Raw genomic sequence first — 12,238 nt, 5'->3', positions numbered from 1 at the left:
TTAAATCTACTCTAATCTACATTAAAAGGAATTCAAACTCAACTACAAGAGATGGACACACTGGCCTAATCCAAAGAGAAAAACCCTTATCCCAATTAGCAATAATAAGACAAATTAAGTCCTAAGAACGCCATAATTTTGCAGTCAAACAATGTGTTGAGCATCTGCATGAGCATCCATCATCATCAAAATTTGTAATTATCTTTTTCAATTTTAAAATTTATGTTCCTTTTTTCGCCAAAAAACACATGAAATGTGGCAACCGAGAATTGGCATAGTAACGTTTTAGTCACAAGTTGGAGGACGGCAAACAAACCGTTTGTTTGGATAACTCACTAGAAAATTTTCAATGTGCTATAACATAGTCCGTACATTAAAATGTCGGTATATAAGTGATTGAAATAATTTTTTTTTCAAGTATCTGAGCATTTGTATTATAACAATTAATGTTAAAATCTTGTCATCGGCGTACTAAAAAATCTCTTCTCACTCACTGAGTGACTGCCTCTTGTTCCCCCTCCTCTCTCTTGTTTCTCTCCCTTAAAACCCTCTCAAACATCCTCCTCATTCCTCACGCTTGTCCTTCGCTCCTTTTCATGCTTAACGCGCGTTTGGCTCCTCTCTCTCTCACCAAACCAAACCACATTGTTCTTAGGTTTCTGGTTAGCTTAACCTCGACGCGATTCAGTAGTTGTTTCTGTTCTGTCTCCGTGTCTCTACGTCTTTTTTGTGCCAGTGAATGTGTGTTTTTGTTTTTTAGTTTTGCTGCGAGTGACCAAGTGATGGTTTTCGAGTGCAAAATGTGTTCTTTCTCTTAGAACTCGTCGCCCTCTGAGATTTTGTTCCTGGGTTTTTTTCTTCGTTCCGAGTCCGACATTCTCCTCTGTTTTAGCTGCAAATTTTACTAGGTGGTCGTCATTTTCGCATGCATGTCGTTTTTCTTGTCTTGATTTGAAGCAAAAAGCTTGATTTTTCGAGTTGGTTTCAGTGTTTTTTGGGTTTTTTTTTTCTGAATTCAGGATTCTCATATCTGCGAAGGACCCAATGCGTTTCCTAGAATTATGATTCTTTGGGCAGTTTTTCTCTTTTGAGGTTGTTTTTTTTCAGAGTTGTTTTCTGAATTCATAATTTGGTTGTTTTCAAAGGGGATTGACAGATCGGTTTTTTTGGTGAAATTTCATATATTTTCGCAAACGGGGGATTAATTTTGAGTTTTGACAACATGGAATTGGGTCCTGATGCTTTTGTTGAAGCTAAGAATGTCGGGAAATCGAAGGGAAAGGAAAAGAAAGATGACGAAGATGAAGTGACAGGGTGTTGGATGAAGTTAAGGTTCATGGGGAGGTGCATGTCTCCAAAGACCAAACTTAATAGTTCTGCAAGTGGAACTAGCTCACCAGATGGTATAATTCAATTCATTCCTTAAATTTCGTTTTGTTTTACGACGTTTTTCTTATACAATTTGTCCCAATTTTTATGGTTTTACCTGCAGATTAGATTTTGATTGATTCATTGAAAATGTACTGGTGCGATCATGTTATTTAGCACGTCGGTGCGCCATGAATATAGATGTTTGTGAAAGAATTGAAGTGATCATGTTATTCATCAATCTTCATTTGGTTCTGTATTTGTTATTCTGGTTGGATACATCGATCATTCTGTGATTGTATCTGTTTGTGCATTGTTTCTGGGTTTTGGTTTTATCCAGTGATAAGGTTTCTTTAGTTGGTAGTTTATTAATCAAGAAAGGCTAAGAACTTTCGAAAGTTCAACCATGAGGTGTTCTTCACATTTTGAATTAGAATTGTACCAATTCTACCGAACATTCCAACTTGCCTAAACATTTCCAGCACGTTTGATTTTGACTTTTTAAGTATGTTCTGTTATCTAGATTCGAATTGGACTTGTGTTTTCTGGATGCTCCCAAACATAAGGATATAGGGCTAGATCATTCTTTTGTGGTTTTGGATAAATGCTGGCACGTGTTTGATTCGCTCTGTGCTTATGAAATGCGGCTAGTTTATTCTTTGACTCGTGTCTCTGGATGCGGGGTAAGAGGGATACACAGGTGTACCCTTTCATTGTTTTGTATAAATTCTGTGCATGTGTTAATTTGGCTGTTCGCTGTGCGCTATTGTGAAATGATAATGTTTCCAGTTTTAGCGGAAGATTTTAGAGTTGTCTTGACAATTAATGCATCTCTAATGTGATGAGACACGTCTCTGTATGCACATTTTGTAACGGCGATGATAGTTACTCTCCACGTGCACGTGGACATCTGACTGAAACAAAACTCTTTCATGAAAGTAACGTAGGTGGAACTCTGTGTTACCTGTGTCCGGTTAACTGTTTAGCAATCTTATCTTTAGCAGGGAGGGCTCTAGTCATGGTCACCTACTCCTTCAAATAGCCGTGTCCAATTTTTTTATGATCATCTAGATGTTAATCCGTAAACAATTTAGCATATCCACAGAGTATGCTTCCGATAATAAAAAATAATAATTAAATGAGGAAACCATTTAACGGGATACTCACATTGGCAGAGCATTTTCCTATTACGAGTTCTGGTGTATAAAATACCTCATCAATGCTTGATAAATATGCAGACTTCTCTATCAATGCATATCATATATCCTAGTCATGCCAAATTTAGAATCTGTGCCTACTCTTTATATAAGGCTAAGCTGGTTGTCTTAAATTATACCTAATGATTTGATGTGGTGTCATTTGTGAACCAGCAGAAAGTAAAGGTACACATGAATCGATCAAAGACCAACCAGGTGCTCCAGTTGCTTTGTCTTCAACCACCAGTAACACAGGAAGTACTGTGCCTACTCCTAAGGCAGCTGAGGAACTGAAAGTTGCTTCCCAGCTACGAAAGTTCACCTTTGATGAGCTCAAGTCTGTAACAAAGAATTTTAGACCTGTGAATCTTCTGGGCGAAGGTGGATTTGGTTGTGTATTTAAAGGCTGGATTGACGAACATGGAACTGCTCCAGTAAAACCTGGAGGTGGGCTTGCAGTTGCCGTAAAGACTCTGAACCATGACGGACTTCAAGGTCATAAAGAATGGCTGGTATGGAACCTCATTATCATTTTTTGTCCGTTACCACTAATTAGAATTATGGGGTGTTTGTTTCTCCTTCGTGGATGACGAATGATGTTTTGTCTTTTCCATGTTGTAGGCTGAAGTTAATTATCTTGGCGACCTACTTCATCCTAATTTAGTCAAACTATATGGTTATTGCATTGAGGATGATCAAAGGTTACTTGTATATGAGTTTATGCCTCGGGGAAGCTTGGAGAATCACCTCTTTAGAAGTATGTACTCAAAACTATATCTGCTCGAAATTTGAATTTGGTCTTCCTTGTGACAAGTGTTTAGATGTGTATTTTCTTTTGGCTTGAAGATTTATGTTCACCTTTTAATGCTTGCGAGTGATTTGAACTACTGTGACTCCCACTGAATTTAACCTAGGATAGAGTTTAATGTGATGCAGAGGGACATAAGGATGATGGTGGTTGTATTTTTTGGTGACCGGTTTTCTATTAGTATTAGCGTTGACGTGTGTGGATGCTGTTTTAACACAGGTCCTTGAAGTTTTTAGCTTGTTATAGTGTGTTTGAAAGTGCTTGTCTTAGGAATGAAAAGTTTCTATGTTTTAGATGCTATTCATATGCAAATTGTGATAATACAATCTTAAATTCATGTTTGGAGGTTGTGGATTACGATTTATTTCCTACTGTTAATTTACATCTACATAAAGAAAGGGGTTAAAACTTACCAAAGTTGGATCCACGTCATGATTAAATGTGGTGAGGTGGTAAGAATGCTCGAGTTTAAGTTGCCACACCTGAAAAAATTTCCGTGAGATGTTTCCTGAAAAAACAAAAAACAAAAGTTAGATGTGAATGAGAGTCTGCAGTGTAAGTTCTGGTTGTTTGATTTTTTTATACTTCAGTACTATTTTTTCCCCAATTTCAGAGTCCTGGCCGCTCCCTTGGTCTATCCGGATGAAAATAGCTCTTGGCGCTGCAAAGGGTCTTACCTTTCTTCATGAGGAAGCCGAAAGGCCAGTGATTTATCGAGATTTCAAAACATCTAATATATTGCTGGATGCGGTGTGTTACTGAGTTCAGGTTCGAATGTCTTTGTTTTTACCTGATACCTATTCTTCTAATCAATGATTTATTCTTCCAGGACTACACTGCCAAGCTTTCTGATTTTGGGCTCGCCAAAGATGCTCCAGAGGGAGACAAAACTCACGTCTCCACCCGAGTTATGGGCACTTACGGTTATGCAGCCCCAGAGTATGTAATGACAGGTTGGTATCATAAACTGTATGAATCATCTTTTTTGCCTTGGTCTCAACAGTGCTTACTGCATCTCATTATTTATGCTCTTTTGCTTTTGTGGAATGTAAACTAATTTATATAATGCAAGCCATCTTCTATCAGGACACCTCACTTCAAAAAGTGATGTGTATAGCTTCGGGGTGGTTCTGCTTGAAATGTTGGTTGGTAAAAGATCTATGGACAAAAACCGACCCAAAGGGGAGCATAACTTGGTTGAGTGGGCACACCCGCATCTGAGAGACAGGCGAAGGTTCTATCGTCTAGTAGATCCTCGAATTGAAGGCCGCTTCTCTATCAAAGGTGCTCAGAAGGCATTTCATTTGGCTGCCCGTTGTCTTAGCCGTGACCCCAAGGCTAGACCCCTGATGAGTGAAGTTGTTGAAGTGCTGAAGCCTCTTCCCGATCTCAAAGACATGGCCTGCTCCTCATCTTACTACCAAGCCTTACAAGCTCCTGGGTCCAATCCAAATTCTCGAAATGGCAGCAGAGGGCTGGCTGGGGTTTCAAGGAATGGACAACCAACCAGAACCCGATCCATGCCAAATGGTCCGCATGCCTCACCATATCACCTAAACCATCTTAACCGATCACCCAGACCTATTGCGCAATCTGCACAATCGTAAGATTGAGCTCCCGTTAGTTTTCCATTTCGTTTCCTTTCGTCAGAAGTTATCGTTTAAGGAATGGGACAGAGTGAGAAAAGAAAAGACCTCAGTTGTTTTATCTGAGTCGAATGTCAGTGTGTTCTTCGGAGAGTCGAGTTTATAGGGTTTTGTCATCAAGCTTAACTTGTATGGCTAGACATAGATATTGAGCATAGAAATTTACCAAAGAAAAGAATCTTAAAGATGCTTGTTGTATGTGCAGTGAAAAAGGTTTCATGTTTTCTTGTTTCTTCGTCAGTAACTGCCCTTGTCGGTAATCTGCAATCTGTGTTTCTCATTGAATTATTTGTGTCAAACGTGAACTGCCTGAGCAATTGCCAACCGTTGATGTGCATGAAACTGCTTGAAGTTTCGAAGCAGTAAACACATCCGCGGTGGACAATTGCGCACACGCACTTGGTTGATTGTTATTAAACTTTAACCACGAGTTTCCTATTTTAAATAAGCAAACATGCCATGACGCGCTGGGGAAAAATCTTCGAATTATGTCCAGATCAATGCATTTAATCATTACATTTATTCATTCCCTAGAACCTACTCTTACAAGAAATTCAAATCACAAAAGGTGAGAATAGTGACATTCCTCTTTTAGCCACGAAACTCATGAGACGTATGAAGCTAATTTAAGCTTTAATTGAAAACTTAAAAAGCATAAAATGCTTGTAAGGCTTTTTGGGAGTCACAATTGTGGAAGGGAAATTAGGGTGATTGACAGAATCCGGAAACCCTTGAGTCTCCAAACACAACGCTGCATGCGGTTCATACACAAACCCTCCTTTCCCCTTCACATCCTTGAGAGAGTTACTCGTGTAGAACTGCAAGCCGGGCGCATTCGTCGACAGCTCTAAAACCCTCCCGGACTTCTTGTCGTGCACCACCGCGGCAGGCCTCAGTTTGTTGCCTACACCGCTGCTGTCGAGGCAGTAGTTGATGTCGTAACCGCTAGTCAGCTTGTTGATCCTGCTTCCCACAGCATCAGGCTTGAGGAAGTCGTACGGGGTTCCTTTTACAGAAGCTATTTTGCCGGTGGGAATGAGGTGACTGTCGACGGGAGTGTAATGAGAGGCAAAGATCGTGACGTCTTGGGACAGAACATCGCCACTGTTGTGACCGCCGAGGTTCCAGTAGGTGTGTTGAGCTAGACTGACCGGTGTCGGTTTGTTTAGAGCCTTAGCTTTCATTTTTATGCTCAGTTGGTTGTCTCCAGTGAGGGTATAGCTCACGGTAGCTAGCACATCGCCGGGAAATCCTGCACAGATTATGTAACAATGAATTCAGTGTGCAGAACGAGAACTTTTATGCAATGAGATGTCATTGTAGCAGTATCCAAATTAAATCATGTATGGTCAATGTTGGAAAGTTCAAAAGCATAACAATGCTTGATTTGCTTGGGAAACCGTCACAGTAGCATCTAGACCACATACAAAAGCGAACGTAGTGAAGTTGCGTATACCTTGTTCGCCATCGGCACTATGATAGGTGAAGGCAATGGAAGGAGAATGGCCTTCGTTCTTGTACTTTCTCACTTTCCAGACAACATCACTGAATCCTTTTTTGCCACCTGACATTCAGTTAACCAATTCAATAAGGTAAATTAAGTTGCAGGTATTAAGCTAAAACACAGATTAAAACAAGATTAGTTTCAAGTTAAAACAAGATTAATGTATATACCATGAAGTATGTTTTTTCCCTCATTAGCAACTAGCTTGTAGTGAGTTCCATTTAACGTAAATTGAGCTCCTCCAATTCTGTTAGCAACCCGTCCAACGACAGAACCGATGTAAGAAGTATCATTCTGCAAAATTGCAAATCACAATGAAAACAGAAGCAATTAGACAGTTGCAGGAGTAAAAAGCAAGGTGGGACCCAAGTGGTAGATTTGAAATACCGTCACTTTTCTTTTTTTTTTTTGGTAAAATAGGAGGGTCAAAAACCCTAAACAAAACAAGCCTTGGAGATCCCTAAGCAATTATCCATCAACACCATCCTAATCCACATAAGAGGATCATGAAAAATGCAAACCACCACTTTAACATTCTAGTGCACGTAAGTTTTTCTCGAGTTACAGGACAAACACACAGGTCAACCAACCACTTCGATTCACGTGTTACTGTAAATCATCATTCAAGTATCTACAATATAGTAACTATTTAAATATAGACCAAAACAAAAAACCCAGGTCAAGACTTAGATTTGCACACCTTCAACTTGCTCTGCATTCTGCATAGCATGATCCTTTTTTGGTTTTATATGGAATGATTGGTTAAAAACAATTGTTGTGAGTAGCAGAAGTGCAGGAACCAAAAACTCTGTCCATGTGGTTAGTTGTATGAGAAATGCTAAGGGACTCTCAAAAAAATGGGACTCTTCATAGATTCTTTGTCACCTCATACTTTGCACAATGTTTTATAATGTTGGCAACAAAATTGACGTTTTTGAGGTGATAGAGAGTCCATGAGAGTCACTTTGAGAGAGTCCCCTCATCACTTCTCTAGTTGTATTAATTTAAGGAGTGTGTTTCCCTAGAACTTTTCAAATGGACAACTTTTTTTGTTTCAAGATTAGGAAAAACTTGACCATTGACTTAAAATCTTGCCTGCATTTTCCTTGACTACAGATAAATTTCCAGCTGGGGTTAATCACAATTTTACAAATTTTCCATGACATTCAAGAAATGTAGATTTGGTTGATTCAAGAATAAGAAATCATTTAATAAAAAATAGACAAACTGTTAGGATGCCAGATGGCATCATCTTGTGGTGACAGTTAGAGTTGAGCACGAGTATAAATAGTACATTGTAAGAGAAGGAAGGGGGTGAATGAAATGATATTGTTGTTCTGTTACTATCTCTCTGTGCAATTGTAGAAGATGTGGAGCTAGGTTCTAACACAAACTGACTGAAATAATAATTTTATAAATCATACACCTCTCAAATATTTTGATAAAATATTAACAACATACCGATCAAATACTGAAAGTTATCGTTTAAATTTGTATTTTCACCTTTTCGGCCAATTTCCCATAAAAATAAGACTAGAGATTACCACATCCTACAGCTCCCCTGCCCAGCTAATCAAATCATTTCAAAGATTAATGTGAAAATAAAAACAACTAAACATAGCTAGCACATCCACATTAATTCTTGCCTAAAATCCAAACTAACATTGTCCTCCCTATGAGACAAACACAGCAGTGTGGATCCCTCATAGAAGCTTTGGAACACCACAACAAGAACACTAAACAGAAAAAAAAAATACAGGAAAAGAGAAAACTCACCGTATACTCTTTGACGGAATCGTACCCGAGAACTACATCAGCAAGCTTTCCTGCAAACACCAGAAAGGAAGAAACAGGAAAACCGAAAAGAAGTTAACACAAGAATTCGAGAAACAGGAAACTATCGAGGTAAAATCAAAGTTCATAGAATTCGAGAAATGAACTCAAACCATTTTTGTCCGGTAAGACGAGGGAGATGATAGTTGCACCCCAGTTGGTGAACTTGACTGAAAGATCACCCTTCTTGAGCGCATACACACCAATCCTTTCCTTCGATTCGGAACCAGAAGCATTCGCAATCGCGAAAGCGGCTAGAACGATGAAACAAAGTAGAACACTAGTGTTGGACATTTTGCTGAGTAACATGGTTCATATCAGATGAGATCAAAGGAAGAGTAGAAGTGTCACGGATGGGATATGAACACGAAACGAGTTAGAGAAAAGGCAGCAGTTTGTACATTATGATTAAGCTCTTATCGTTGTATAGCCGGTTGTGTTGACTTGGTAACCTTACAAACAATGTGAGAAGATTCTTCAGCCGCCCAACCGTGGTCACATAATAATATAGGCTAAGAGTTTGCTTGTAAGTGTTTTTAAACGATTGTAAATGCTTTTGGCCTAATTGTTTTTTTTTGTTCTAGAAGCACTTTAAGTGTTTTTTAAAAGAAGTACCAAATATGTGCTTATTGCATAAAGCACTTAAAATATTTTTTCAAGATTCACTTGGATTTTTATTAAGAATTAGTTTTAAAAACGTTTTCCTCAAAAGTCTTTCAGTCGTTTTAAAAACACTTCTAAATGAGCCTTAAGAGTTTATTAACGCAATTTATTCATTAATCTCTTGGCTTTAAGCAATGATATGCAAGATAATATTGAATAAGATAACTTTCCATGACCCATGATCCTCAAGTCTTGACTGTATGTCTTACAAAAGATACCCGTGACGACACCCAAAGATTTTGGCTTTTGTCTGCAAATCATGACTACCATGCAATAAAGTAATATCATCCTCATTCGTAAAGTATTAGTTGCTAAAGTTTTTAGATTTGGATTAAACTCTCTGTCATCAATAAGAAGCAAAATTGGAAATGTTACTTTTGACTACATGTGGCATGTACCTACCAAGCAAATTGAGAAAAAACATCATTGACATTCGCTCCGCAATGTAACGAGGGTATATCCCTTCTTCCTATCTCACTCCTTACGTGATTTAATCCAGTGACGAGCAAGATGGAGTGAAGGGAATGTATGCACACAAGTATTAGCTATCCGAGAAGCGAAGCGGCAGGAGATGTTGACTACCGGGTCCCTGTAAGAGAGAAGAATGGCATATATTAAAATTTTAGAACCGTGTGAGAGGCAGGCTACGAAAGCAATGACACAACCAGTTGGTTCCCTAAGGATATCGGCCTTTTTTATGTCAGCCATTTGTATTGTTTTGGGAAAGGTACCTACTAAAAGATATTGCATAACTAGATAAATAAATTATTACCAATACCAATCAATTTTAACATAAATAAATAAATAAAGAATAAAAACTTTCATAAGACGGGATATTACTGCACCGGTATAAACATAAAAAGGCTGCAAACTTTTGGTTCCAATCAAAAGTAAATAAATGATCGCACATACCAATCAATTTCTGATCAAAATAAAAGATGGAGAACTTCCATATCAATCAATTTCTGATCAAAATGAAAAATGAGGTACTTCCATACCACAGAATGTAATTGTGGAGATACCATGATAATCATGTTGAATTATAAACTTGTCTTGGGCCCAAGTTATCAAACACAAATAAATGGTCCAGCCTATGGAACCTTCTATCGTTAGGTAAGATTGGCCACTGCATCAATGGAGGATTAGTAATCCCACTTCTAATTGGAAGTTAGGCTTGCATCCATGGAGGATGAGTGGTCACTATGTCTTGTGTTTAGTAGATTTTCCTCTTGTATAAATACCCCCTCCCCATAAGGTTTAATCACATCAAATCAAATAAGAAGAAGCAACAATAGCTTCAAATAGTGTAGGCAGTGTTTTTTTTTTTTCATTTTATTTTATTAATCATAATATATATATATATATATTAATTAAATTTGGCCGCAAAATCCACCTCACTCTAGCATTATTATCATAGGAAGTGACTTTGAGGATAATTTATTGATAAACAAGAAAAATACAACATGTCAAGGAGGACATAAGGCCAAACCCTAATCATTAAAGAAATTATGAAAACAAGTCAAAACCTCTTTAGCAAAACCTGTAACAAGGAAGCTTAGAAAGGTTATGAGAATAAGCAGTTGCAACACAAGGAGGGCATGAATTCCACCAATGAACACCGGGGTGATCAACACCATAATTGACCAAACAATCAGCAACTTGATTACCCTACTTAAAAATATGAGAAATCTGAACCTGCATGGAGGATAATAAAATTTGACAGTTATGCCAACTAACCAAAAGTCTCCATGAAGGCGAAGTTGAAGAAAGAAGGTGAACAACCAAAGAGGAGTCACATTCAATCCATAATGAATGCCAACTTTGGTCCCAAGCTAAAGATATACAATGGATAACATCGCATAGTTCGGCATTTAAAGAAGAGGTCAAACCAATTAAACCCGCAAAACAACCAAGAAAATGACTTGTAAAAATACGAAAGATACCACCAAATGCAGCCACACCAGAGGAACCTCTTGTAGCACTATTAGTATTTACTTTGATCCAAGATTGAGAAGACGGGCGCCACAACACCTCAATAATTTTTGGAGCCTTAGCAGGATATCCATGAACACCCTTGGTCATATTTTGAGTATTTTCTAGTATTAGTTGTAATATTTTGAGTGTTCCTTCTTTCTCTTGCCTAAATGGAAGTTGGGTTTGCATCAAGAGAGGATATGTAATCCCGCTTCTAAGTGGAAGTTAGGTTTGCATCCATGGAGGATGAGTAATCACAATGTTTGGCGACCTTTACTGAAAGATCACCCTTATTGAGCTCATACACACCAACCTTTTCCTTCGACACGGAACCAGAAACATTCGCAATCGCAGTAGCGGCTAGAACGATGAAACAAGTAGAACATATGTGATGGAGATTTTGTTGAATAAAATGTTCATTTCAGATAAGATCAGAGGAAGAGTAGAAGTGTAACAGATGGGGTATGAACACAAAACAATTCAGAGAAAAGACGGCATTATGTACATTATGGTTAAGCTCTTATGGTTGTATGGCCGGTTGTGTTGACTTGGCAACCCTACAAACAATGTGAGCAGATTCTTCATAATAAGACAGATTAAGAGTTTAATAACGCAATTTATTCATTAATCGCTCGGGTTTAAGCAATGATGTGCAAGATAATATCGAATAAGGATGACTTCCCATTACCTGTGATCCTCAAGTCTTGACTGTTTATGTCATATAAAGACAGCCGTGACACCCTAAATTTTTTGGTTTTTGTCTGCAAATCATGATTACGATGCAATAAAATAAGCATCATCCTCATTAGTAAAACATTAGGTGCTAAGGCTTTTAGATTTGAAAAGTACTCTAACCAGATGTGACATGGACCCACCAAGCAAGTTGAGAAAAATCATCGTTGGGACATTCACGCTGAGAGATTCTTACATGTAACAACGATACATTTATTCTTTTTATCTTACTCGTTACGTGGCCTGATACCGTGACGAGGGAAATCAAAAGAAGGGCAGAACACAAGTATTTGCCAATTGCCATCCAAGAAGCAAAGCAGCCGGAGATGTTGACTATTGGGCCCTCTAATTGCAAGCATGGGCTGATAAGAGAAAAGAATGGCACATATTAAAAGTTCAAAACTGAGTGACAGGCAGGCTACCAAAACAAACTGACAACCAGTTGATTCCCATACGGATATTCCTTCCTTTTTCGTGTAGCCGTTTGTGTTGCTTTGCGAAAGGTAGCAATCCA

At 38.3% G+C, this 12,238-nt stretch overlaps 2 protein-coding genes across 4 annotated transcripts; one reads left to right on the top strand and one right to left on the bottom strand.

Annotated features, from left to right (window-relative positions):
• Positions 1–464: 464 nt before the first annotated feature.
• On the top strand, positions 465–5,303 carry LOC126611485 (serine/threonine-protein kinase PBL34-like). 3 transcript variants are annotated; one of them, XM_050279780.1, is made up of 6 exons: positions 465–1,403; positions 2,739–3,076; positions 3,186–3,321; positions 3,986–4,122; positions 4,202–4,325; positions 4,445–4,725. In XM_050279780.1, the coding sequence occupies exons 1-6, from the start codon at positions 1,223–1,225 to the stop codon at positions 4,591–4,593; spliced, it is 1,065 nt and encodes a 354-aa protein (XP_050135737.1). In that variant the 5' UTR covers positions 465–1,222; the 3' UTR covers positions 4,594–4,725. The 3 variants fall into 3 exon arrangements, with proteins under 3 accessions (XP_050135737.1, XP_050135735.1, XP_050135736.1); XM_050279778.1 differs by having other exon boundaries at positions 471–1,403; positions 4,459–5,303; XM_050279779.1 differs by having other exon boundaries at positions 474–1,403; positions 2,742–3,076; positions 4,459–5,303.
• A 183-nt stretch (positions 5,304–5,486) lies between these two features.
• On the bottom strand, positions 5,487–8,839 carry LOC126611486 (uncharacterized). Its single transcript, XM_050279781.1, has 5 exons — positions 8,469–8,839; positions 8,299–8,348; positions 6,693–6,816; positions 6,475–6,582; positions 5,487–6,270 (listed from the first exon to the last, which is right to left on the bottom strand). The coding sequence occupies exons 1-5, from the start codon at positions 8,662–8,664 to the stop codon at positions 5,645–5,647; spliced, it is 1,104 nt and encodes a 367-aa protein (XP_050135738.1). The 5' UTR covers positions 8,665–8,839; the 3' UTR covers positions 5,487–5,644.
• Positions 8,840–12,238: the final 3,399 nt, after the last annotated feature.

Source organism: Malus sylvestris, chromosome 17, assembly GCF_916048215.2.
Source record: "Malus sylvestris chromosome 17, drMalSylv7.2, whole genome shotgun sequence".
NCBI lineage: Eukaryota > Viridiplantae > Streptophyta > Magnoliopsida > Rosales > Rosaceae > Malus > Malus sylvestris.
This window is presented reverse-complemented; position numbering and strand designations above follow the sequence as displayed.